The 24828-nt window shown below is 43.2% G+C and overlaps 1 protein-coding gene and 1 long non-coding RNA gene across 2 annotated transcripts in view; one reads left to right on the top strand and one right to left on the bottom strand.

Annotated features, from left to right (window-relative positions):
- The window catches only part of LOC147159595 (insulin receptor substrate 1-B), a 33350-nt gene that overhangs the window by 4906 nt on the left and 3616 nt on the right, over positions 1–24828 (bottom strand). The window contains exons 2-3 of the mRNA XM_086059197.1: positions 15029–15330; positions 11086–14218 (exon numbers count right to left, since the gene is read on the bottom strand). Coding sequence (XP_085915323.1) covers positions 11086–14218; positions 15029–15330 — 3435 coding nt within the window. The remainder of the gene's footprint in view (positions 1–11085; positions 14219–15028; positions 15331–24828) is intronic.
- LOC147159596 (uncharacterized) lies at positions 16633–20184 on the top strand. The gene is made up of 3 exons (XR_015090502.1): positions 16633–16692; positions 18411–18493; positions 20120–20184. It is a non-coding gene; the product is annotated as an uncharacterized LOC147159596 (long non-coding RNA).

Here is a 24828-nt window from a genome sequence, read left to right as displayed (position 1 = left end):
CAGCGAGCTATATTTAGCCCCCCCCCCACGGTACAAATACAGCCATGACGGCCTAAAACACGGATAGGCGCCCATATGTGCGACCCCCCCCCCCCTCGCGCCAAAACGACGGGACGCTCTAGTGTGCTGCAATGACACGCACATGCACATGAGACATAGACACAGACACTATATTTAGTCTCATAATGATGACCCTTCTTCAATAGCAGACATTTTAAATTATACAGGGAAAGATTGGTCCACTTCCCGAGGATAATTCACTGACTCACACTCTTTATTCACTCTGTCAAAGAAAAATAAAACTGATGTTCTTCATTTCCTTCAACAAGTACACTTTTTTTGTAAGGATGGGCGAGTACAGATAGTTTAGTCAAGTGTGCCTTCTGCATAAGAATCTTAAAATTGCACATGCGAATGTTGAAATAAAGAGGTTACAGACAGCATTATCACCCTCCAGAGTCTTGTGCGTCTGTAATTAAGCGACTGGGTCATTGGGTTTACAGTATGTCTCAATCGTCTTGAAAATTGAATGTCACCATTTTTTTTGTTGTTGTGGGGGCTTGGTGGTTGTAAATCCAGCGGGTCAGTCAGTCATTGCTTCTTCTTCAAGTTGTGCAACTGGAGGATTCATCTCGTCAGCAAGCTTATGTGCAACAGCGCGCATGCGTGTTAAAGTACCAGTTGTTAAAACTGCTAACATAAAAGGCCCAGACGTGCAACCGTAAATTAGCATAGATATTGACGTTTTCTGTAAGGCTGACACAAAACAAAAGAGACTTAAACATTGTATTTTTAAAGACAAAAATATTCTACTTAACCATGTAATTTCATCTAATCACAGTCAGCTGTCTTAATGCTAACATATAATCAATCCCAAATGCCCAGGACAGGTTACTGTAAATTAGAAAACAAACCAATCATATTGTATTTATAAATATCAAAACAAGTAACCTAACTATACAATTTCATGTAATAAAATGTGCCATCTTAACATATAATGCCGAACACCCAAGACAGGCTAAAATAAATGATATGCTATTATGCTAATTTACATCTAAACATGTCGATTTTTAGCTGTAAGACTGACAAATCAAACTAAAAAGAATTAAACATTTAAAGCATCAAAATAATCTATTAATATAATTTCCTATAACTAGGCAGAATGTGAATACCGACAGATGAGCTAACCGAACTTAACATAGATGCTATGATAATTGTGAAACTTTAAATAACTGATACTTATACACATACATTAGCTACAGGTATATAATTGATATTAGTGGAGTTTAGTTACATGGGGAGACGTAAAAAGTTGGTGACAAACACGAGGGGGCTATGAACGCAGCGCAATGTGCTCTTCAAAGTTATTTTCCAAACATTACACTGCGCGCAGCTGGCGGGGCCGGCGCAAAGGGCTCGGAAAAACGAGTCTAGTGTGCACTTTCACCCTGTCGCCGTCAATCACTTTTTAAACAACGGCGACAGTTACGTAACAGCTAAATGGCATACTGAACAAGCAGGTCTGGGCGTGTGTAGCGCTCACGACCGCGGACGAACCTGAGCGTGGATAACGGTTAACAAATTGCAATGTGTTTAAATTTTGCAGTTTAAAAGACTGAGAAATGAAAGTGCTCACGTCATTGTGTATTTCCCTGAGTGGGCATTCCAGGAGCTGGAATGTGTGGGGACAGGAAGTCAGTGCACCAGTGCTGAGTGGGGGGAACAAGGCAGGGAGAAAAGCATTTTGAGGGGCAGTGGGGGTTAGGGAACGTCATGTTATCCTATGGGATATGGCCTTAGAAATTAAATGTCCTATTTCTCTCAATTACACATCAAGGAGCAGTCACTCTCAAAAGAAGGTTAGAGAATTACACGTGTATTTAACACAACGACTGAACATGACCACTGCGAGCTAAATGCTAATTTACAATGGGAAACACCAGAGGCACACGGGCTAACAATTAGCATCGATGTGGTCAGCAGCCTATAATATTGCACACTCACATTAGAGGTGTCAAAATGATTAATCAACAAATAATTGATCATCAAATTAATTAATAAAACAAATAATCATTTAGAGCGATTGTTTACCTAAAATTGTCCAAATCTTCTCATTTTAGCCTATCAACAGTTCCGATTTCTGTCATTCAAAATATGTCACGCTGCAAAAACATGTCGCCTCCCCACAATTCATGCATCCAATCTCCACACCAGGAAGAAAACCTGAAAATCCGCACGTGCTACCCTGTGCGCTCGGGCAGAATCGGTCAACTTGCTTTCTTGTGCAACATGTACTGAAATGTGACATGGGACATTGTGTCCTTGGCCATCACACACACGGACCACCAGCCAACATGACGAAAGGCTTTTGGGGATCTCATTTAATCTCTCTCTCTCTCTCTCTTTCTGATGGATTCTAAATCTGAAATTATTTAGAAGATTGGTGCTGATTATAGTAACCTTTTGACCTTTTGTTTTAGTTGACCTTGAAATTGACCTTGTGAATCACGTGATTTTAACATTTTTCATAAATTGTAATTTCTCCCATGTTCTTTATAACATATAAAAGTTTGAGAAGATATTTGTTGTTGTTGTTTAGGACTCGAAGCAGTAAATACTTGAAGTAACCAAAACCTCATTGACTATTCATTAAACTTTCAACTTTAAATGAATATTCAATGAATAGGTTTAGAATTTACTTCTCTGTAGCGTACAATATGCACCAATCTTCTAAATGATTGCAGATTTGGTATCTTTTTTGATTTCCCTTTTCAACAAACACTGTTTTATGAAGATGGAGCCAGTAGTTTTTTACTTAGATGGGTTCAAAGAAAGGCAGCCACGCCCCTTTATGCAAAATATGTCAACATTCGGGCGGGCTGTACCTTCCAAACCATTGCTCCGATTGACCTCAAATTTGAGATTTTGCGTTGTGAGATCATTAACAACAAGTACAGCAAGTTGCATTCAAAACAAATCCGCTTGGTTCAACCCATGGAATGACCCACACACATGTAACAAACACTAGCACACTCTCACACAATTTAGTCACACCATAACATATCACATGCTTTCACTCATACTCATAAACTTACTTGAATGTGCATGTACACACATGTGTTTGCAGCGTGAGGCCTATGTGATAACATAAACAGGTGGGGCCCTCAATTCAGAGAAAAGCCTCTCCCAGAATGTCACACGGTTGAAGTGTATGACATGCATGGACTTATTTCTGTTGTCAAACACTACAAACAAATTAGCTTTTTGTGAGTAGCGTGTTATAAAATTACTGGTTTTCATGTCTTGTATACAAATAGTTGGGTCTCGGGGTATAAGGTGGTGTGGGTTGTGGCAGGCTTAGGTCATAGCTGTAACATGACTAGACATGAAACGGACACACAAGCAACACATGAAAGCCCCCCTCTAATTTATCACATATGCAGCATTCGGCGGGCGACGTCAGCGCGATGACGCACGCCCCCCGAGCCGCCGCACACTTAGACTCCGCGCGTGTGCACTCTGGACAAGATGTGGTTATTCCTACGCACAGGCTGCCAGACCCCAACATCCCCCCACCTCACCTCAGCTCCTCCCCTCCAACAAAGAACAAAATGTCACACCACCTGGCAAGTATGCAACATGTCCCTTTCAGCCCAAGCGCTTCTGAATACAAAGTATGTTATTAATGGAAAGCGCAGGCAAATTGAGCAGCTTTCATTCGCAAGCTCGACTTCCTGCTTCTTGAACGCGGATCGCTAATAAGTACAAATCAGAGCCCGCGGTTAGCACATTGCCTTAATAGTTAGGATGATGCAATCCATTGCTTGAGAAGCTCGTTGTGCGGTGGCTCTCAAAATGGGGTCCATGAGTCCTGGCTTGGGGTTCACAAAATTACAATAAAGTGTATGTGGCGGCGCTTCACTGGGATAAAAGTTGCATTTTGTCGCTATCTTGTACACATCTTAGTGCCAAGCAACTATGTTGAAGTAAGATTAGAAGCTTAATTTAGACAAAAGTAGTGCTTTGTCACCATCTCGTAGGCATCTTAGTGCCAAGCAAATTATGTTGAAGTAAATTGAGGAGCTTTATTTAGACAAAAGTAGTGCTTTGTCAACATATTGGTGCCAAGCAACTATGCCGAAGTGAGTGGATGAGCTTCATTTAAACAAAAATAGTGCCCTACCGCCATCCTGTGGCATCCAAGTGCCAATGGGTTAAGTTGAGAAGCTTCATTTAGACAAAACAAGTGTTCTGTCATCATTTTGGTGCCAAGCAACTATGCTGAAGTGAGTTGAGGAAGCTTCATTTAGACAAAAGTAGTGCTTTGTAGCCACCTCGTGACACAAGTAGTACCTTTATGTTATTTTATGTCATTTTAGTGCCAAGGGACTATGTGGAAGCAAGTTGAGGAGCTTCATTAAGAAAAAAAAAAGTCGTGCTTTGCCACCATCTTGTGTCATTTTAGTGCCAAGGAACTATAATAAGGTGGACTGAAGAGCTTTGTTTAGACAAAAGTAGCGATTTGTTGCCAATGAACTATGTTGACATCAGTTGAGGAGCTTCAACTAGACAAAAGACTCAAGTTGTATTTGTGAAATTCACTTCACAATTGTGACTTTTTTCCCCCTGAAAAACGGGCAACTTGAGTTGGTTCTCGGAACAATTCCTCCTCTTAGCACTTGTTTGCTGCCAAGTCAGCATGCAAACATCCTGTGGAGACATGCTGCGCTGCTAATGCGGCTAATTTAAACCCCGTCAAAGTTGCACATAATGACCGCACCGCCCTAAAAGAGGTGCCAGGCTGGTCACTCTCACATTCACACTTGACTCACATAGACTCACCCACACACAGTTACACACTCTCACTATCACACACACACACAATTTCTCTCAGTCATAAAAAGTCACACTCACACATACTAACGTACACACTCACACACACACACATACACAGTGCCCAGCGAAAATGCGGGCAATTGAATAAAACGGAATCTGCAAAGAACAGGACGCAGTTAGCGGTGTTCCGTTGCCGCCGCAGTCGGCAAGGTGACGTCGAGTCGCGCCGGTGCACCAAAAGGTTAACGACCGCTCTCTGGACATTAACGGCAGCGGTGAGCAAACATGTCCGCTGCCCTTTTTTTCGCTTCCATCTGCACTCACTACTTACGTAAGGTCTTCCTCCTTTTTGCCCTTGGAGGAGGAGAGTTGGAGTACTTTGACAGGTCGTCAAAAAAAAGAACCTTCAAGCTGTTTACAGTGAGACTAAACAAAAAACAAACAGAATTTGACATTGAGTATTTAATTAAAGCAACATAGCTTTGCTTTGTGAAGAAGTCAGCTTAGCTTAATGCTAACATGCTTTGATACAGATATGATTAGCTATGCTAAAAAAAAAAAAGAGGCAATTTTTCTATGTGAACACATTGAATCGTGTCCAACTTGTGGTCAGAGGCATTTGAGCTGACCCTGCAATCAACTCTGACCTCGTCGCATCTGCTCAGCCGGCTCCACCTGACCCGACCGCTTAGCTTGCGCATGCGTGCGGCCAAACGCGCACCGCGGCTCACACGCAGACACGTAAACAAACACTATTAAAGCCAGACGTGTTCCTTGTATGAGAGCTGGCATGTTAGCGAGACGCTAATCAGCTTAGCGCTCACCGGGGATAAGCTCTTTACGGACAAACCCGGTTAGCGGCGCAGCTCGGTGATGCCCAGAACACACATATGCACACAGCTCAGCCCAGAGACGGAGATGATCGCGGCGAAGACGTGTGACGACACACACGCTTAAGGAGGAAAAGATTGACAGCGTTGCCGGGAGTGTGTGGGGATGGAGGGAGGCCTGGGAAAATAAGGAGTGTGTGAAAAGAGGGAGAACGGTCCCGGGCCGCCCCCCCCCCCTTCCTCCTCACTCTATGCACTCAGTCACCTCAGTGGGTTGGTGGGTGGCTGCACCCGGAGCTTTTGCTGGGCCGGCACGGATCCAACATGCCGCGTACAATCGACACTCTGTGGCCAAGATCGTGCTTGGACGAAAGGCTGGCCCGATGCCACATGCGTGCGCATGAACACGCATGCGCTGTCTACCGTTAACAGTCACACACGGCTGGTACTGGTTCAGTTCGGTACCTGGCTTCACAGAGAGACATCAGAGTCTGGAAGATCTGTTATTGGAAAGTCACCTCTGCACAACACAAGTCAAACTACTCCTCTCGCTCACGCGATGGTAGTTAAAAAAAAGAAAAGAAAAGAAAAAAGTAAGCCTACACGCGAGCAAAAACGGGCAAACAAGAGGAGAGCTTCTTTGGAAAGAGGAAACACAAATAATGGAAAAAAATCTGAGAATTGTGATGTGTTGAACCAGTTCTGTCTGCTTGCCAAGGTTATTAGAGTTAACGAAAATGACCAAAATAACTAAATTTAAAATTGAAAAAGCATTTTTGTTAACCGAATAAAACAAAAACGAAAACGCCTTAAAAAAAACTGAAGCTAACTAAAATCTACATTTATAAATCTAGCTAATAACCGTGTTTTACGAACCTTTGAGCATTCGATTGATTGATTATTTTGTGAAGCATTTTATGTTAAATAGTTCTATTCTATTCTATTCTATTTGTATTCTAGCCGTTTTTCTCTCTGTCCCGCCCCAGAAACCTTGACTGCTTTACTTTCCAATCATTGTGTTGTGCAAAAAGCCATAAAAGCACCTCAAGTGTTTGAGTATCACTTGACACATGATGAAAAAGCTCTTTTTAACACAATAGATAAACATTGCTGGAAAATAAACATTTGGGACATCCATGCAGAGAGGCTTACTTACAAAAGGCGGGGCAAGATTTATAGAGGATCAAAGTTTAACCTTAGTGCAATATTAATGAGAATTCAAATGATAAAAACACAATCCGTGACAAAAATCCACATTTGCGTTCAAGGTTGCAAAATTTTCCCTGAAATTCACAGAAAATTATTTGTGTGCGTGCGTGTTCACCTCAGTTTACCCCAACCAGCCCTTCGTTTTGGCCTAATTGCACAGAAGTGCTGGACTGTAACGGGATGATGTTGCCGTGGCGGCGCACGCAGACGACCTCAATTAAAAAAAAAACAACCTCCGCCTTATTATTGTGGGGATGAATACACACATGCACGTGCGGTCTACGCACACAGCCTTCAACACTCCCCCACAACCCAAACACAGACAAGCTTGTCCATTTCCCACCCAAACAGAGTTGAGTCATCTCAATCTCCTTGAGCTTAACAAACAAGAAAACTTATCTGACCTCTAACTCAAGAGAGTCTTATCTTAAAGCGGATATATTATGGAATATTAACTTTTTAATGGCTTGGATACAAATAGTTGACTCACTGGAGTGGCTGTCCAGACATCAAAGGTGAAATGTAACAACCATGATAATAATCATAACAATTCCACAGCATTTACATGTATTCTAATTTGACATGTTGGCGATGAAGTGCTGCCTCCATGAGTGAAAATCCAATCGAATCTGGTTTTATCTGGTGGAGATAGAGTTGCATTAGCAAGTAATGACTTTGCGCAAGTGCCATTCATTTGCAGTCTGGAGGTGGAGGAAGTCTCCAATTTTGTCTCTATTAAAAACACTTGAATTGATTACTGTATTGATAAATGGGGAATATTGATATGTAGTTCTAATTTCAACCAGAGTGTGCCAACTGCATGTGTATAGGCTGGCATCATTTCTAATATAATTTTTCAACTAAATTTTTTGTATATCATGAAAAAAAATGCATGTCAACTTCAATTCGATTTAAAAAAAAAATGGACGCTCTCCACAAGCTCATTTGTTACATAAGAGGCGCTCATTAGAATAAATGCGCTAACCATAAAAGCCCCGCCTCATTGTAGTTTACATACAGTGCAAAGGAATCAATTAAGAGTGATGCTATATTGGCTGCTAAATCTTCAGAGCCGAGCGGGTTTAAAGACACGCGCGCGTAAAGCCCTCTGAGGGGCGTGGGGGCGAGTAGTGGGATCATGTACCGGCCACGTGGTTGTGGTTTACATAACTCGCTGTTAGCCTGACCTGGATTCCGCAGACCGGGGGGGGGGGGGGGGGGGGGCATCATAAACTATCTATAGTGTGTGTGTCTTTTAAAGGAAAATGTATGTACATGCGGTCATGAATCCAGCCACCAATTATGCAACATTCATTGGTTCATCGCCCGCAAGTCAAGGAACCACTGTACTGCACCAATTCACGTGTCTTCATCCTACTTTAAAGTGGAATAAAATTCACCTCGCATGCAAAGTGTCTAGACAAGTAGGAGACAGGGAACACACATGCAGTGGATAGTGATCCAATTGGCCAGTTATGCATGTGTTTTGTCCAATTAGCAGAGCGAACAAACCTGCCTCTGTCCTCTGGGGACACCAAATAACCACTGTCATTGAGAACTTAAGGAAAGGGGGAGGGTGTTGGGGGAGAACTATTTATTCAGGTAAAAGTTGATACGATTATATGCAAATAGCTGCATTCAAAACTTTGATCCTGGAGTAGTGTGACAAAAGAGGCTTAAAAAAAGGGGAGGGGAATAGTGTTAGTGGTGCTCGCATACCCCCTCCAGATGGTTAAGACGTCAAATATTTGGAACAGTGGATAATAAGATTCTGTCATGTGCTTCCGCTGGAGGGGATGGCAAACATTGCGCCTGATTTCATCCAGGCTCACACCACTGTCATGTATGATATAGGCGACCCCCCCCCCACCCCCCCAAAAAAATTGAGATACAAGTGATTTGAGTTTTAAGCATGGTCACAGAAAAATTAAACCTGTAAGTCAAGGTTTTTCTAATACAAACTATTTTATGTGTATTGGTTAAATAAGTCTTGGGAAGCACTGAGCTATGTTTATAGACCGATTAATCAGCCGATGTTGATGCTTTTAAAATCGGTAGGTAAGGAAACCACTGTCACGGCTCACTTGTTTTCTGGGTTTGGTCATGTGACATTTTGCCTTAGCCAATGTGATGTCATTTTCAGTTTACAAGTGGCAAAATGGCCGCCCCCTAATTTGGATTAAAACGAGTGGATTTTGCTGCCTTAGTGCTTATAATTCATATTCCACAAATGCAACATTAATGAGAGCAAATTATTGTTAAGCACATTTTTGACTTGACCTTCCCTTTATTGGAAGTCAATTTTTCCCCCTGGACACCCTCTATAATGATGCTTTGTTTTTAGATAAGATTCTTGTCATAGAAGCAGTCATAACATTAAAAACACATGATGACCAAGATAAGTTATTCATTCCAAACATTTATACTTTAAGATTGCTCCTGCGCTCATTGACGTCATCCGGCGCAAACAAGACGAGTGAGATTAGAAAAAAAAAACGCCTTTAAAAGGATGGATTGTATGTAGTGAGAGAACGGAGGGGTCGGGGACTTCAAGTTGGGCGAACTATGTTATGGAGAGGGAATTTCAAAAATCCATCATCTGACGACAAAGCCATATACAGAATAAAACAATGTGGTGAACATCAAGACACCAATCTGGGAGTGTAAGGGAATTCGGGAGATCCCAAACACTTGAACAAAAGGATCATTTGTTGGCAGAGGTGGAGGGGGGTAAGCGGGATTCGGGAGATGAAAGAGGGGGCGGGTGCAGTCCAAAGGCATTTGCGAGACGGTGCGAGTGAAACTCTGGCCCCATCTCACATTCACAGTCAATGTGTAACATTCTCCCCCCGCCTCAGTGGCAGCCTGCAAGTATTTCTATCTAAAAACACTCAACCCGTGCGGTCTGCAAGGGCGACGTATGGCAAGCTGAGTTCGATTCGAGTCAAGGTACAAAATGTTTGCGGAGAACGCAAGTGAGGATGCAATTCAAAGTGGGAGCTCGCAGGGCCGCTACGCAAACAGTGAGGCTTGGCAGTGCGCAGCCATCACAAGAGCCCCACTGTGGAATGGTTAAGTAAGACGACCGAGTGTTTTACTGATGCACATAAATCCACACAGCAATTGAAATGCTCCTCTATCTGCTAATGCTGCAGGCGCCAAGCTTCTAACAGGCCAATTCAGTGCAGACAGTGGCTAAAAAAGAATGTTTTTCTATTGGGGGTTAGGGGGAACATCTCACAGGATTTGAGGCCTTGTTTAGCTGTGGTGGTCCCCCCTAAAGGAACATTTTTGGCATGCAAATAGCATCAACTCCAGTATATGTGACATTTTTCTTCAAAATGACAGGAAGGTATTAAGTGTGTAGCAAAAACTAGTTTGAATTAAGAAATCACATTTGATTCAGAAGATGTGAGCAGACTCAATCGAGTATATATCAAGCTCCATATCAGATCAACACTAATATATATAGAAAATGCCACATTTACAGTACTGACAAATACATTTATATTGCAAAACGACAACAAAAAACCCATTGCATCATACCCTGCCTAACGAGCCGTACGGTATCGAATTGAATCGGAATGCCATTAAATCGACCCAAATCGAATCGTTTCACTTCACAACGAACCATCCTTCAATCATATCGTACCCCATGTATCACGGTACGTATCAAATCGTCTTTTATTGGAGAGATGCAAAACCCTACAAGGTAAAGATCTACTAAACCTGAAAGTGCGCTAAAATACAAAACCACGAGGCAAATAAAATCCTCTAAACCACGGCGGGCGATTGTTGTTTGACCCAAGATTTACAGTTCAACAGCTGTAAACAAATTCATGCATTCACCAGATTTGCTAACTTCCTTGCTGCTTCAAAATACCCCCCTTGCCCTCCATGCCCCTTGCGGTCGACTTGGAACCAGTCCGCGGTCTATCAGTCAACCACGATCGACTCTTTGGGCTCTCCTGCTCTAAATGTTCACGTCACACCGCAAGATCAGTAGTTCAACTCTGAGTGGGATGCTTCGATGGCAAGTCTGAATGCTTCCTTTGTCTGAAACGGTGCTTCAGTGAGATGTTTGCGACAAGGAAACAATGGCTCAAGCCGAGCGGAAGTATAGGCGATTGTATTATGTATGGAACAATAATAAGACTACAGCATATGACATCCCAAAAAACGGTGGATATATATTTAAAAAAATAGTTACCTGTTCCCTCCTTATTTCCGTTCTGGTGTGTCCGCAGCTCCTCGGACTTGTAGAAGTCAATGCTGGCGTAAGTGTTGACGCTGGAGCTGCTGCTGCCAACCGCTGCAGTTCCTCCTCCTCCGACCCCAGAACTTGCACCCAGCACAGCAAAGAGGCGTGCAGATGCCTGGCTCCCCAGGGGCCCATCCAGGCTTAAATGGGGACTCTCCTTGTTGGCCAGATCCAAGTCTATGTAGTTAAGGCCTTGCTCTGTGGTGGGTGTTTGACTAGCAACAAGTTGCTGCTGTCCCGGGAGTGTTGACTGAGTGGCGGTATCTGGGATGGCACAATTGCGCCACGGCGTGCTTTCAAAGCCCTGTCGGCGAGTCCCGGCTTGTTCTGGGAAGAGTGAGGCTGTGGACGAAGAGGAAGTTGAACAAGGAGTGGAGAGGGACGATGAAGCGAGGAAGCTTTCGGAGCAATGTCGTCTACGTCCCTGGGGGTCAGCACGGATAACTTTAGCTCCGTGGTCCGGGTTGGGTCCCGATTTGGCTAATGGAAAGTCTAGACCCCGTGACGTAACGGAGGGTTCAGCCCTGGTAGGGGAAGGAGATTTGGGTGAGACACTGGATGATGGCCTGGGAGCAGTGTTGTTATTCAGGCTGAAGGCCATCACTGTGTAGTCCCCGCATGATGTGGGCGATTCCGACTCTGGGACAACGATCTCTCGGATTTTCCTTAGCGGTGCCTCTGCAATTGCTGCCACCTCTTCACGAGGGACACTTAATTCGGCGTCCGGGACTTTGGAAGCAAGTGCTAGAGTTGGAGGTGTAGGAGGGGTGTGGAAAGGAGGGAAAACGAGCGGGGTATGAGGTGAAGGTGAAAGAGAAGGGCCCAGGTCCATGTTGACATATTCAGAAGCAGATGGGGGGGTAAGGGGGGTTGATGGGCTGTGGGATACGGGGATGAAATTCCCGAGGCAAGACACTGGCCTGTGTTGAGGATGCTGGTTGTTTGTACTATGAGGGTTTGAGGACCCATGCCTGAGGCCCCGGCCACGCCCTCCAGCAACCCCAGGCGAGTTGCTGTTCTCCCCCTTAAACTCAATACTGACATACTCGCCGGGGCTCTTAGGTTCTGGGGGCAAGGGGTTCTCACGGACCCTGGGAAGCGTGTTGGCCTTGGATACGTCAACAAACAAGCTCACAGGCCTGCTTCGAGAATGAATACCGTGTTTTGGCAACCCACCAGAGCCTCGTCGCTGCTGAATCTTAGCTCCATCTTTGGACCCCCCACCGATGGCGGCGCATGCTGCTCTTTCCTCACTTTCTCCGAGGCTCTCGCTGCTGGCTGAGCTGGACGAGTATGAGGAAGAGGAAAGCGACAGGTGCCGCCCTGCCATTGAGCTGCTTGCGACCGTTTGCTCCTGACGGCCGCCGATTGTTCTACCTCCACCCACCCCCCTACCACCGCTCCCATTCGACCTTCTGCCACGACCCGGTCCGTCGTCAAAGTGTCTGGAAGAGGGATTGTGTTTGTAAGACCGGGGGAGGGAATAGTAAGAGTAAACCATCTTGGGGGCTTGTTGTTGAGAACTGGTCTCCGAATGACTGTGTTCTGAAGGAGGCGGGCTACCATTTACAGAGCGAGCACTGATAGGCGACATGTTCATGTAGTCACTGCCTGCCCTGCTGTCTGCACTGCCACTGCCCAACCAAGCCCCTGAAGCGAGACCACCACGTTGATCAGGCGAACAGCTGCTATTAGGAGACATAATCATATAGCCATCAGAGGTGGGTGGAGGTCGGATCTGTTGTGGAGGGGACACACTGCTGTTAGGGGTCATGGCCATATAATCATCTGCAGGTTTCGGCTCCGAGTCCGGGACAGAAACAGCCAATGATTGGGAGAGAGACACCGGAGGCTGAGTGACTCCAGGCAACATGGACATGTAGCCGTTATCCACGCCTAAATCGACATCACCACCTGATCCTGCACCTGTTTCACCTTTGAACTCTCCTGCCACATCCAAGTAACCCCCTCCTCCCCCTCCTGACCCAGCACCCATGAGGAATTCCCTCTGCGTAGTGGAGGACGTGGATGAAAATGATTCGCGGCTGGTGCTCCTCGACATAACGGCATAGTCGGCTGAGTCTTCCTCTGCCGGCTCCTCACCTCTGTGCTGACACGGGACCAGCCTCTCCAAGGCCATAGGAGGTAAGGAGGCACGTTTGCTCAGCAACCTACGTTCGGCTTCAGATTCCCGGCTCGAGGAACGGCGAAGCACTCTCCTTGTGTGGGCTTGGGAGACACAGACTGGTGCTCCAGGTGCTGGCAAGGAGCTGGACGTCACGCTGCTTTGATTGCTGCCGCTATTGCCACCACTATGCTGGCCCATTAAAATGTAATTAGCTCCCTCCTCGCCAAGGGACTGGCTGCCAACACTACTAACCGAACTTCCAGGCAGACTAGGGGAGACTAGCAGCGTCTGTTCGCCCGGACTGGAGCCATATTCATCTGAGGAGCCGTAGTCACTGGGTGAACCTGAGACTGAGGCGCAATGCATCGGGACACGACTGTAGGGGCCAGTCCCTGCCCCAGACCCAGCACAAGACGCTACGCACCCAAATTCCGATCCATGCCCAGAGCTGGAGGACAAGCTTGGGGCCGGGGAGGGCGCTGGCGTGGAAATGGAGCGCATCAGACCAAGAGGTGTTTTAGCAGTTGAGGTGGGGGCCGAGCGAGTTGACTTTGACCTGAGGATCGGTGTGGTGGAACAAGAACCGTTTGCCGAGGGACTGGAGCTGGAGACTCCTGTTAGGCCCTCCTCAACTTTGCTCCCATCACTGGCAGTGCGAGACCTTGGAAAGCTGTGTCGAGGGGTGGGAGAAGCGCTGGCACTGGTAACCCCTGTTCCTCCATTAGCTCCACAGGGAGGCTCGGTTCTGGGTCGGCGGGTGAAGCCCACCTGGCTGGGTGGAGGGTTCGAGTGGTGGCGGCGTGTGGGAACACTGATGGGGTTGGAGGCCGTTGCACCTCCTCCTGGACCGGAGTTCGACTGAGATTTACTTCGCTGGCGAAACTCCTCGCTGAGTGCCTTCATTGCCTCGAGCAATGTTTCATGCATGTTCTGGGCAACCACGGAATCATCCACCTGGACATTTGGGCAAAACACAAAACACCACACACGTTAAGCCCAAATTTAGAGTCGTGTGCTTTCGGTTAGGGACATTTTGCTGCTGTAACATCTACGCTAATTTCAATCAATGACATTTATAAGTTAGCATTAAGATATGGACTTTGGGAAGTGAAAATGATATGGTTTGCAGTGTTTCCCACAGAAATCTACTTGGGTGGGTGGACTCCGGCGGGAGGAGGGGGTCTTAGTCCTGTTCGTCTCATCTAGCCTCACGATCCACAAAGTGACAGCGAACTAACATTAAATGCGGTATATCCGGTCACGACACGTTTTTCTTTTGTTTTTTAAATATATTTTAAATACATTTTCTTGAAAACTTCTTGGGTGGTGGCCAGTTTACATGGTGTGGGAAACACTGGTTTGATTGAGCATTTAGGTGTTTAAAGACAATGAATTATTTTGTGTGTTTTAAAAAAAAAACACTTTTACAGGAAAGTTTAGCTGAGATTTCCCCAAACAACTTGAAGAACTGTGAGAACGAGAGATATCTTTAGTTTCTCGAAGTATGCACGCAGATGATAATCCATTTCTTGAAAGCATGAGAGCGAGAACAGGCGCTAAGGTATACTTTTAAAAGTGTGTTTTAATAAGTTCATATGTGTTTAAAATGTATTAGAGTTATTTTATATGGTCTCTTTCTATATTGCAGATTTTTACAATGGCTGAGGCTGGAACAGGGGTTGATTGTATAAGGTTTGGTTATTTCTATGTTTTTTAGATTATAGAGTACTTGTAAATGAAGGGGACTTGAGATGAGAGACTTACCTGCATCCAGAACTCGCCCGGGCCTGTCACAGCAGAGCGGCCAACCTCGACGAAAAAGAAATTTTCAGAATGCCCGCAGCGCCGGACGTTCATGAGCTGCAGTACAACAGCAGCGGCATCGGAGTTGAGTTTGACAAAGTTGATCGTCTTGTCGGTCAGGCAGAGACGGTAGATGCCCACCAGGTTTTTGGCCTGACCCAGACCTTTGGGCCACACTTTCACCTGCCAAACCTCCTTGAAGGCCGGCCCAGGGTTGGGGATACCGTAGTCTCCAGCAGCTCCTTTGTCAGAGGGGTTCTTACCTGAAGATTACACAACAGAAATGCGGGCTTGGTTAGATTGAACCGTGGGAATCAACATACTGTAGTGCTGATATGAACACTGCCACTATTTACCACGCTTTGTTTTATCGGCTGTGCCGCAGCTTTTCAGATTTTCAACAAGATAAGAGAGCAAAGTGAGCATGCACGGGCTTGTGTGACCGGCTCTGTGCCTGCGGGCTCCATACCTGGGGGTCTCATTTGTCAACCACACACATACACCCTGACGCGCAAACACAAGCGCACATACCAGCGTGGAAAGAGTTGACTGCTGACATTGATGAAAAGTTCTGGAAGGAGGGGGAAAAGAAGAAGTAAAGCAACACTTAATAATGGAATGTCTTTTAAAAAAAAAAGTCTGAAAAGGTCTTAAAATCATTGAGGGGAAGATTCAAAAGGTTCTGCTCACTTTGTCAACTCGTAAAATCTGTCTTTTCATTAGTACCGGCAGCCCATTCATCTTTTGTGTGCATCCACAAAGTGGCTCTTATTGAAGAGAAAGCGCTTGATGACTTATTTAAACAATGAGCAACATTTGGCTGCTTTGTTAGCGCTCACTCATCAGGCGCAGGAAATATGCCGTTCTGGTTTCTTTTACTTGTAAATGAAAGGGACCACACATCTGTTGACTGAAATGCTGGGATTGAAGGAAAACCTTGCTTGACTCATGCATGCGTGTGGGCCAGTGTTACCCTACGTATCCAAACAGGTCTCCTCAAAAGAAACAGTTCCACAATAATGCACGTGTTGTCAGAGATAAAGTGAAAATGATTGGCTCACTTTATATGGAATGTCCTGTATGAAGTTGTAGTGCCAGCTCTCGTGGTTTCAATTTTACTAGACTTTCAGCTTGTTGTGGCTATTTCTGGCCACATACAGTCTGTAATTTTCAAGATTTTCGAAAATGCTTTTTGCTTCTTTCAATTCGTTACGTTTTGAACTGGCATCAATTATTTTCACTCATATAAAATATCCATTCATTTTTATTGTTCAACCCTTCAAATATCAGTTTGTTTGCATAATGCATAATATTGCATAAGTCTCTTGTTCACAAATTGATAAATTAGGGTGTGTGATTTTTTTTAAACTATGATTCACAATCAATATAAAATGTTTCAAAATCGATTAAAAACTTTTTTTTTAATATAGTCTTGCCCTTGTTTCTGTGTGCCTTGGGAACGCTGTTCATGTTGTACACGATTTGGCCACTTAGGGGCAGTGTGGCTTCGCGCATTCTGATATACTGTTAAATTGTAGCTACATTAGAGAGTAGAAGGAAAAAAGTCACGATCAAGTTATGCTAATAAAAGTTGTGGTTTTGCAGCGGAGGAAGAGCATTTACCGGTGAGTCATGTTAAGGTTCTTATTTGTATACATTTCTCAAGCGTTATTTTTTTTATGAATAGCCGTTTTTTGAGTGATAAAGGTGCCGCGAGTAGCGGGCTAATTAGCATTAGCGAGTCAATGACGCTTTCCATTGTGCGTTAGCCTTGGGCTAACTACGTTCGGGAAACAAGCTAAACAAAGTGTGTTTGCATTTAAGTGCGCATTGTGTGTAAATTTCTTCGTTTCGTGTGTTTTTAGATTTACAGTTAACCTCAAATGGGGTATAATAAACAGCTTGACACTGTAACAACAATGGGGTATATGCCACAGAGCAGGCGGGACTACGGACTTCCGTGTGTAGCACACTTGCGCTTCCGGTGCGAGTGTTGGGACGCGGCCTGTGTGTCGCAGCAGTGGCCGGAAACGGCGTGGGTTTGTGACTTGTGGAAGTCGGAAGTCCGTGGCATCTACCCCATAGGATTGTTAGTTTGAGTTAATATTGTTTGGGGACTGATTAGAGTGAGGTAGACCAAACGTGTCATATGACCCTGGAATAACGTACAGTACTGTGTTCACATATGCAAATAAATACTAGTAAGCAAATCACTGCTTTAATCGTCCACTCTGTATGGTCAGTGAAGATGGAACAGGGTGAAACAGATGCCAACATTAGACTCTTTTTGAGGGACTGCTTGCTGTCTGCTAAACTGTACTCAGTCTGCTCAGGGAGGGCAGGAATATTCTATAAAAGTTATAGAATTTATAGCAAGCTACATAGAAAAGCAGTTGTGGTCCACACACAGTTTTTATGGAAAAAGGCACTTTCCTTACAATTCAAAACTTAATAATAAATGTATTAAAAATATATATATTTTTGTCTCCATTTGTCATTCTGTTTTGCAAACCAGACTGGAATAGATAATGACGATTCTTTGCACATCTAGCTATTGAAGCACAGAGAGGAAAACATTTTTAAAACAACGTGTTCATGGATTTGACCTGGCCCGAGGTGGCCACGTTAGAGCCAGAAAGTACAGGTTCCTGACATTTATGTTGACAAATAACCCAACGATACCCATGTGCCGTCCAATGACGCACATTAGCCGGGCTTCCGCTGTTACTTTGGTGTATCAGATATCTCGCTGCGTCAAAAAACTGGAGGAGCCTTTACAAGTTCAAAGCCAACCTAGAATAGATGCTGTGCTGGGAGCCAGTGGAGTCTTGTGGCTTCTTTGCCGTACACTGCGTTAGATGACTAACTCAAGGCCATGCGTGGCAGTTTTGTGCTTCTTTCAATGCGCCTCCATTAAGATTTACAACAGGAAGGAGTTGATATTTGGGGATTTTTTTTTTTTTTAGATAGGACCAAGGGAATGGCGGCTTTACGGGAGATATCATCAACCGTAAAATTAAAACGTGTGAAAACAAAACAATTTCAAATGCTAAGCCAGAGTGCTAATTAGGGTTTAGCATCGTTTTCATTTCGAGAGGCCACACACAAATAGTGTTGTTTGTTTGGAGACGGGCACAACCTTAAACTTTACACACACATGGCACTCTCAGCCCCCCCACCCCCCCCCCCCCAAGAAAAAATAAATAAAACCCTGAAGTACTGAAGTACAGTACAGTGAAGTCTATAAGAATCCATCCTCTCTTGGTTACATAAGGCAAGAATCAATCCTTGGTGGAGTATTATGAATTATGGAGCACCTCTGCTTTTCCTCTCTGTCTTCCAGGCAGTCTACAAAGACAGCAGAACACCGGCAGCCTAAAAAGTACGGGGAGGGACTCGTGCTGGATAAAGCAAAACGCCTGGAAGGTACAGTATGACGCATTTGCCTTGAGTCTGCTGCCTCAACAACAACCTTGGGGTGCATCTGATTTCTGTTCCTTCAAGGCAACTGAAATCCTTTAGCAAAGTGATTCTGAAAGTGTGCTAGGTTTACCAGAGGTGATGAGAAAAAAAGCACATACTTTAATATTATACTTTATAAAAACATAGGGTAATTACATTATTAAATATAATTAAAGAGAATCAAGTGATTTTGTCACTTTGAGTGGCCAATGTGTTACTGCACACCTTGGCCAGTTGGGGGCAGTACAGTATAGACGGCCCAGCTCGTTCCATCTCCTCGCAGAGGATAAAGAATATGACTGTGGTAGTCACATTTTGAATGTCGAAATGTGTTGTGTTCAAGTATCACTTGCTTATATATGAGTGCCATTATGCATCACCAATAGCACTAAGTTAGCAGAGGCTAAAATATGTGGTTGGTTTAAATACACGTTTAATGACTGCAAGTGTTTAGTAAATTAAATTTGATTGAGGTAGATTAAAAAATAACTGTTATTCATATTCATTTATGGTTCAATTTGTCTTTATTTTAGCCTAAGAGAGAGCGAGAGACCAAAACATTTATGTATAATAAATTTGAAGAAAAAAAAATTTGCATGCAGATTAATTAATTTCTTGTGTTTGTTAAAAAAATATATGGGTGGAGGACCGTGGAAAAATGAAATGAATTCACTGCCATTGACGGCTATAGACGTAAAAAATTCATTTGAACTATTTCTATTAGTTTCACATTTTTTTCCACTTTTGTTAACAAGAGTATAAAAACCTAGAAAAAATGTATTGTACATTTAGTACAGATATAAAATATGATTAGTCATGAGTTAACAATTGAAGTCATGCGATTAATTACAATTAAAAAATGTAATCGTCTGGCGCCTCTAATTTTGTAATATTTTCTTTTTTGTTTAATTACTTAAACTCAAGATTAATCACAAATTTTATATCTGTTCTAAATCTGCAATAAAAACAATTATAGGTTTTCATACTCTTGTTAACAAAAGAGGAAAAAAATGTGAAACTAATAGAAATAGTTTAAAGGAATTTTTTGGCGTCTATAGCCGTCAATGGCAGTGAATGAGTTATATCGCAATCACAAAATTGAGGGAGGAAAAAAATCCAATTACATTATTAAAAAAAAAAAAGCTCTTCTCACACGTGGGCCTACTACGTTCGTTGTCTTGTCATAATGGTTGCACTTGGAGAAGTGATAAGTTTTTATTTTGCTTGTAAATGATGTGCAATGTGCCGTCTTTCAAACCACAAAAGCAAGCAAAAAAAAGTGTCTACATTGCCACAATTAGGTTTGGACTCAATAAACCGGTTGCAATTCATTTGAACTGTTTGCTCAGCCACGTTCAAGACGATTCCAATTTATGGCATTATAGAATCCCTTTCCATAGCCAGCATCCTGTAAATCAGAGCTCGGCTCCTCGCATTTCCAACGCGTGACCTCATTGCCGTAGCACGCCGTGATGCTTTTCGACACCGCAAAGACTGCAAAGAAGCCTGTTTTTTTTCCCCCTGCTGTTCTCGGCTACCTCCCCCCTCTTACCCCGCCCACCCTCAATTCCCGCTTTGTGCTTTTCCCAGGGCCATCATGTGTGCCCCCTTTCCTCGTTTCAACCTCGCCACTTCCTAAAGCTTCACCCAGCCGTACCGTGCATAATCCCTCTATCCGGGCCCACACTGGAGAACGCGACGCTTCTCCACTCCGCCGCCGCCGCCATCTGCCCTAAGTTAAACTTGCATGTGTTCCGAGTTATCCAGACTGCCAGAAAAGGAGGCATTTAAGGATGGGACACACACAAAAAAAATAAACATGAAGAGAACCTCAAACTACTGGCGTGCGTCTCCCACTTGCTGGTTAGCCTGGTGTTGAGGTAGTAAACATCGCGACTGGGAACAGAACGTTCCTGCATTCTTTGACAGTCTGTAAAAAATACTGTACCAACAAAATAAAACCAGCTAAATACATACGATTGAACAATTAATCGACTTTGCAATGTAGTAGAATGCAATTTTCAAAACGCAAAAGGCTGCAATTTGGAGAAAAAAAAGCACTAAAAATACATGGGAAGAGGACCTTGAAAAAATTATCGCATATTAAATCGCAATCGCAATATTAAGAGAAACATTTTTAATTTAAGTTAATTTAAAATTTGGCATCTATGTGACAAAAACTGCTTTAACTTGACCCCGATGATCATATCTTTTTAATTAATTAAAACTAATTTCACACATTTGACGAAGAGTTCAGGCCTGAAGACATCTAGTAATTTTTTTTCATCATACTTAGTGCCACCTACTGGCTAAAAAATGTGTGTTTTAATCTTTGGTGGGGTTTTTTTCCTAGCGGGTTAACCAGACACACCTCATTTGCTGGTAAGAGTTTTCAGGCTTTCATTTTTGCAAAATGCTGTTTGCCGAGGGAAAAACAATAACGCTGATTTTGAGGGTGTAAACATGCACAAAACCTCGTAAAACTTTGGACACATATCAGACCTGGCAAAATAATCAATGTTTTATTAGTTTATTGTGAGATTTTTCCAAAATGGCTCAGTAGTGCCCACAATTCTAACCTCACAAGACAGATTGATCATTGTGATTCACTCAAGGGAGTTTTTCACATTATCAATCTGGAACTTTACTCGGCAGATCCTTTCGGGAAGGGAGGGACTTGCTGTACAATACTTCGAGCTGATTGGATGATGCGGCACATTTGTTTTGACCAATCAAGGAAACGGATGAAAATGTCGTCTTCGGTCTCGTCTTAGAGAAGAAAAAAAGCCCGAACATCTTTACCAGATAAAAATGCACGAAGCGCCTCTCGCTGTTCAACTTTGTTTGTTTGTTTCCCCCACGCCATCGGCGCTTCTTGGTTTCGTCCCGCCCTAAACAACGGCTGATTGGTCGCGTATCCGCGGGAGCGGTACAAGATGTATTTATTCTCCAGAGTTTGTGAACTCACAAATACCGCGAGAATTCAGCTTGCTGGCAAGGTTACCCCAATTCCATTATTTTTCAAAATCATTTAGCCCTATAATAAGGGCTGGGCGATATGGCCAAAAAATAAAATCTCAATTTTTGCAGTCATTTAGGACGATTACGATTTTAATTGATTTTTAATCTAATAAACCAAACATTTATTTAAAGGTTTCCTTTATTTAAAAGTAATTCCTGTGCAAAAATGTTTAGAGAACAATAATGTATACTAATTCTAAATTCGTTTTAACATAAATTTAACATTCATAGTTTGTTCTTAAATGCCACAATGAAGTAGTTGGTAGCTATTGTAAACATGTCTTGTAAACCACCCATCCAGCATTCTGCCACATGTGCAAAATTACAACTCACAAAAACATTTGAACGTAACAGAACATAAGAACAACATCTTTTAATAATCCAAAAGACAAAATTAGATTTCACGATTAAGCACATTTTCAACAATTCGATTTTTAAAATGACAATGTATCGAATTAATTTGATTTATTGCCCAGCCCTACCTATAATGCTGGAGGATGTAGCAATTCAAGGAATCAAGTTTTCCAATTCCTCCGTGCCAAGCGAGTGAATATTTCATGTCACCTAAATTTAAAAACTCCTGAATTTTTAAGTTGCGCTTTGCTGCAGAAGACATGAGGAAAAATGGAGCACCCGAATGAAATATACAAAGCATCGCGTTCACGGCAACGGCTGGACTGTAGGCTGTAGCATTGATACATACCAGAAATGGAGCGTATTTAATTGCATCCTGGAGGATACGTGGGGAAATAGAGAGGGCGGGGCCAGTAATGTAAAGCTGATAAATTTGGGGCCACTTCCTGACCGCTACAACCAACCACAGAGCTAATGTGATCCCATCAACAATAATCAATACTGTAAAAGCTTCGGATGCATTTAGTGGAGGCACTATGGAAAATGGCAGCATGGTGATGAGTGGTTAGCAAGTCGGCCTAACAGTTGTCAGGTCTTCGGTTTGAATCTGGAGTAGACTTTGTTTAATCATTTGGATCGGAAATGCCCGAGAGAATTTATCTAAATCTTTCAGGCCCACTTGAAGTCAAGGTACCACCGTGTTTTGGACTTTCAAGCACTAAAATGTCCGAAAATGCTACCACACGCTATCTAGCAAAAACACCCTCATCCCCCGCAGGTGCTACAACCTTGCTCTCAGGTCAAAGCCAAAAGATAAGCAGAGCTGCGTTGTGTTTTGTCGAATGCACAGATTAGCCAACAGCGGTAGCGTTTGCTAAGCGGTGCTTGTTTGTTGTGAAAAAGCAGCCCTGGAAGCCAATAATAACTCCGAAGACTTCCTGCGATGGCTTTTTCGGGACAAAGGCCGCACTGTGCCACAAGCAGCGGACACTCGAGACAGCAATTAGTGTCTAATTAGGGGGATGAGCACCGCTTAGCATGGCTTAACGCCTAATCGGGCCATGCAGATCTCATTGGCCCATGCAGGCGAAAAGCATCTAAAGACAGCGGTTTGATTACTATCCCTTCTGCGCAACAAAGTTTCTTTATTATTATTATTATTATTATTATTATTACATGTAGATTAGAGCGTTAGGGTGTCTGCTATCGAATATTTTTATTCGAGTGTTGTATCCATCATCTATCGATTCACCAAATCAAAATTGATGTTGCATTATTAAACACAATAATGTGCATGAATTATTTTTACTCACTTTTTTAAACTCAACCCCTTCAGACCCATAAATGGTTGCAGTGGACATGACACATTTGCGTGTCTAAACCAATAAATCGCATAATTTGGATGATGTCAACACTTCACGATTGGATCTTAACTAACCAATCACAATCACAAGTTGATTTGCATGATGTTGATGGTAAAAATGTAGCATATATATTAGTAAGTTTACAACACGTTAACAGCCATATTATCTTAGCGTCCACTATAACAACTAAAAACATGAGATAACCCCCCCCCCAAAAATGTTTTTTTCCCATGTTCTTATGTGGGAAAAGTGTCAAAATCAGCCCACACACAAAATAAATTTTGCCTAGCAGAAAAAATGTGGGTCTTAAGCGGTTAAAATTTGCAGAAAAAGTGTTTGAGCAACAACAAATTGCAACTTTTATTGTCACTTTTCGAAAAATTGGCCACAAAATCAGGCATTTTAGCCCTCAACAATCATAAAAAATTACCGTGTAATTATTAAAATTTGCCGGAAAAGTGTTTGAGCATCAACAAAAAAACGCAACTCTTAGAAAAATTGGCCACAAATTCAGGCATTTTAGTCCGCAAGAATCATAAAAAATGCCAGCGAAATCCTGGAGGAACTGAACCATGAATTAATATGAAATATATATATATTTTTTTAAGCTATTACAGTACTTCATTTAGAGCATTTAACTTAGTTAACACTTTGACTTGAAGTCTATTAATTGTTCAGTCTTACTGGTGAGTGACATGGGCGTCAGCAAATGAGAAGCTTTTTACTTGTTTTTATTTTCTTACCGTTTGTTCAACTGACAGTGCTAGAGTTACTCGATTAATTGTTGCCGCCCTAGCGGTGACGTCCGGCAAGCTTGAGAGGAAAAGTATGTGACGTCTGGAGAACAGCACATACAAATGCATTAGATGAATTTTATGAAGACCGAAAGACTTGTAACAACACTTTTGTACTGCCAACACCGCGACATTCACCAGCCTCCATCTGTGCGGAGATACAATTTCCGTCTTGTTTATAGCCGGCGCTACGGCTCCAAATTTGGACTCTGCTATTTGGTTTTATGGAGGTCAACAATTCCTGAGGTGGTGCCAGAGCCTCGGGGGCAATTTTCCTGGCAAACGGCGAGTGTGGGGCCGCACCCCGTGCTGTTCTGTCGAGGTTAAGCCTTTACACACTCCACTGACTCCTAATAGCTGAACAAATAGCCGCCCTCAATATTGATACTGTACTCATTGCCCGAAAGGGCCTTACTGGACTCAGCTGAATAAATAACTGCAATCCGTGTATCGCCCCGCGCGGCAACGGGCTCGTGTTTGTGTAATTAGCATCCACTCGAGGAGAGCGCGTGGAATACCGGGCGCTTCCTGGGTCGCTTTAGGCCGCTTTCCCAGGATCCAGCGAGGCACTATGCGGGACGAAATCAAAAGTGCATTTTACCGAAGCCTAGTCCCCAGCAGGGTTTTTATTTTTTCGAAAATACTTCACTTTAGTTTTTATAGTATTATTAGTTTTTTTTTTTTTTTTAGTGTGAGAAAAAAATAAGTCACCAAGTATTGTGTACTAAAGGAAAGTGAACTTCATTTCTCAAATTACTGTTTGATC

Source organism: Leptonotus elevatus, chromosome 17 (assembly GCF_054856555.1).
Source record: "Leptonotus elevatus isolate MCC_2025b chromosome 17, RoL_Lele_1.0, whole genome shotgun sequence".
NCBI lineage: Eukaryota > Metazoa > Chordata > Actinopteri > Syngnathiformes > Syngnathidae > Leptonotus > Leptonotus elevatus.
The sequence above is the reverse complement of the archived record's forward strand: the minus strand, read 5'-3'. Positions and strand labels throughout refer to the sequence as shown.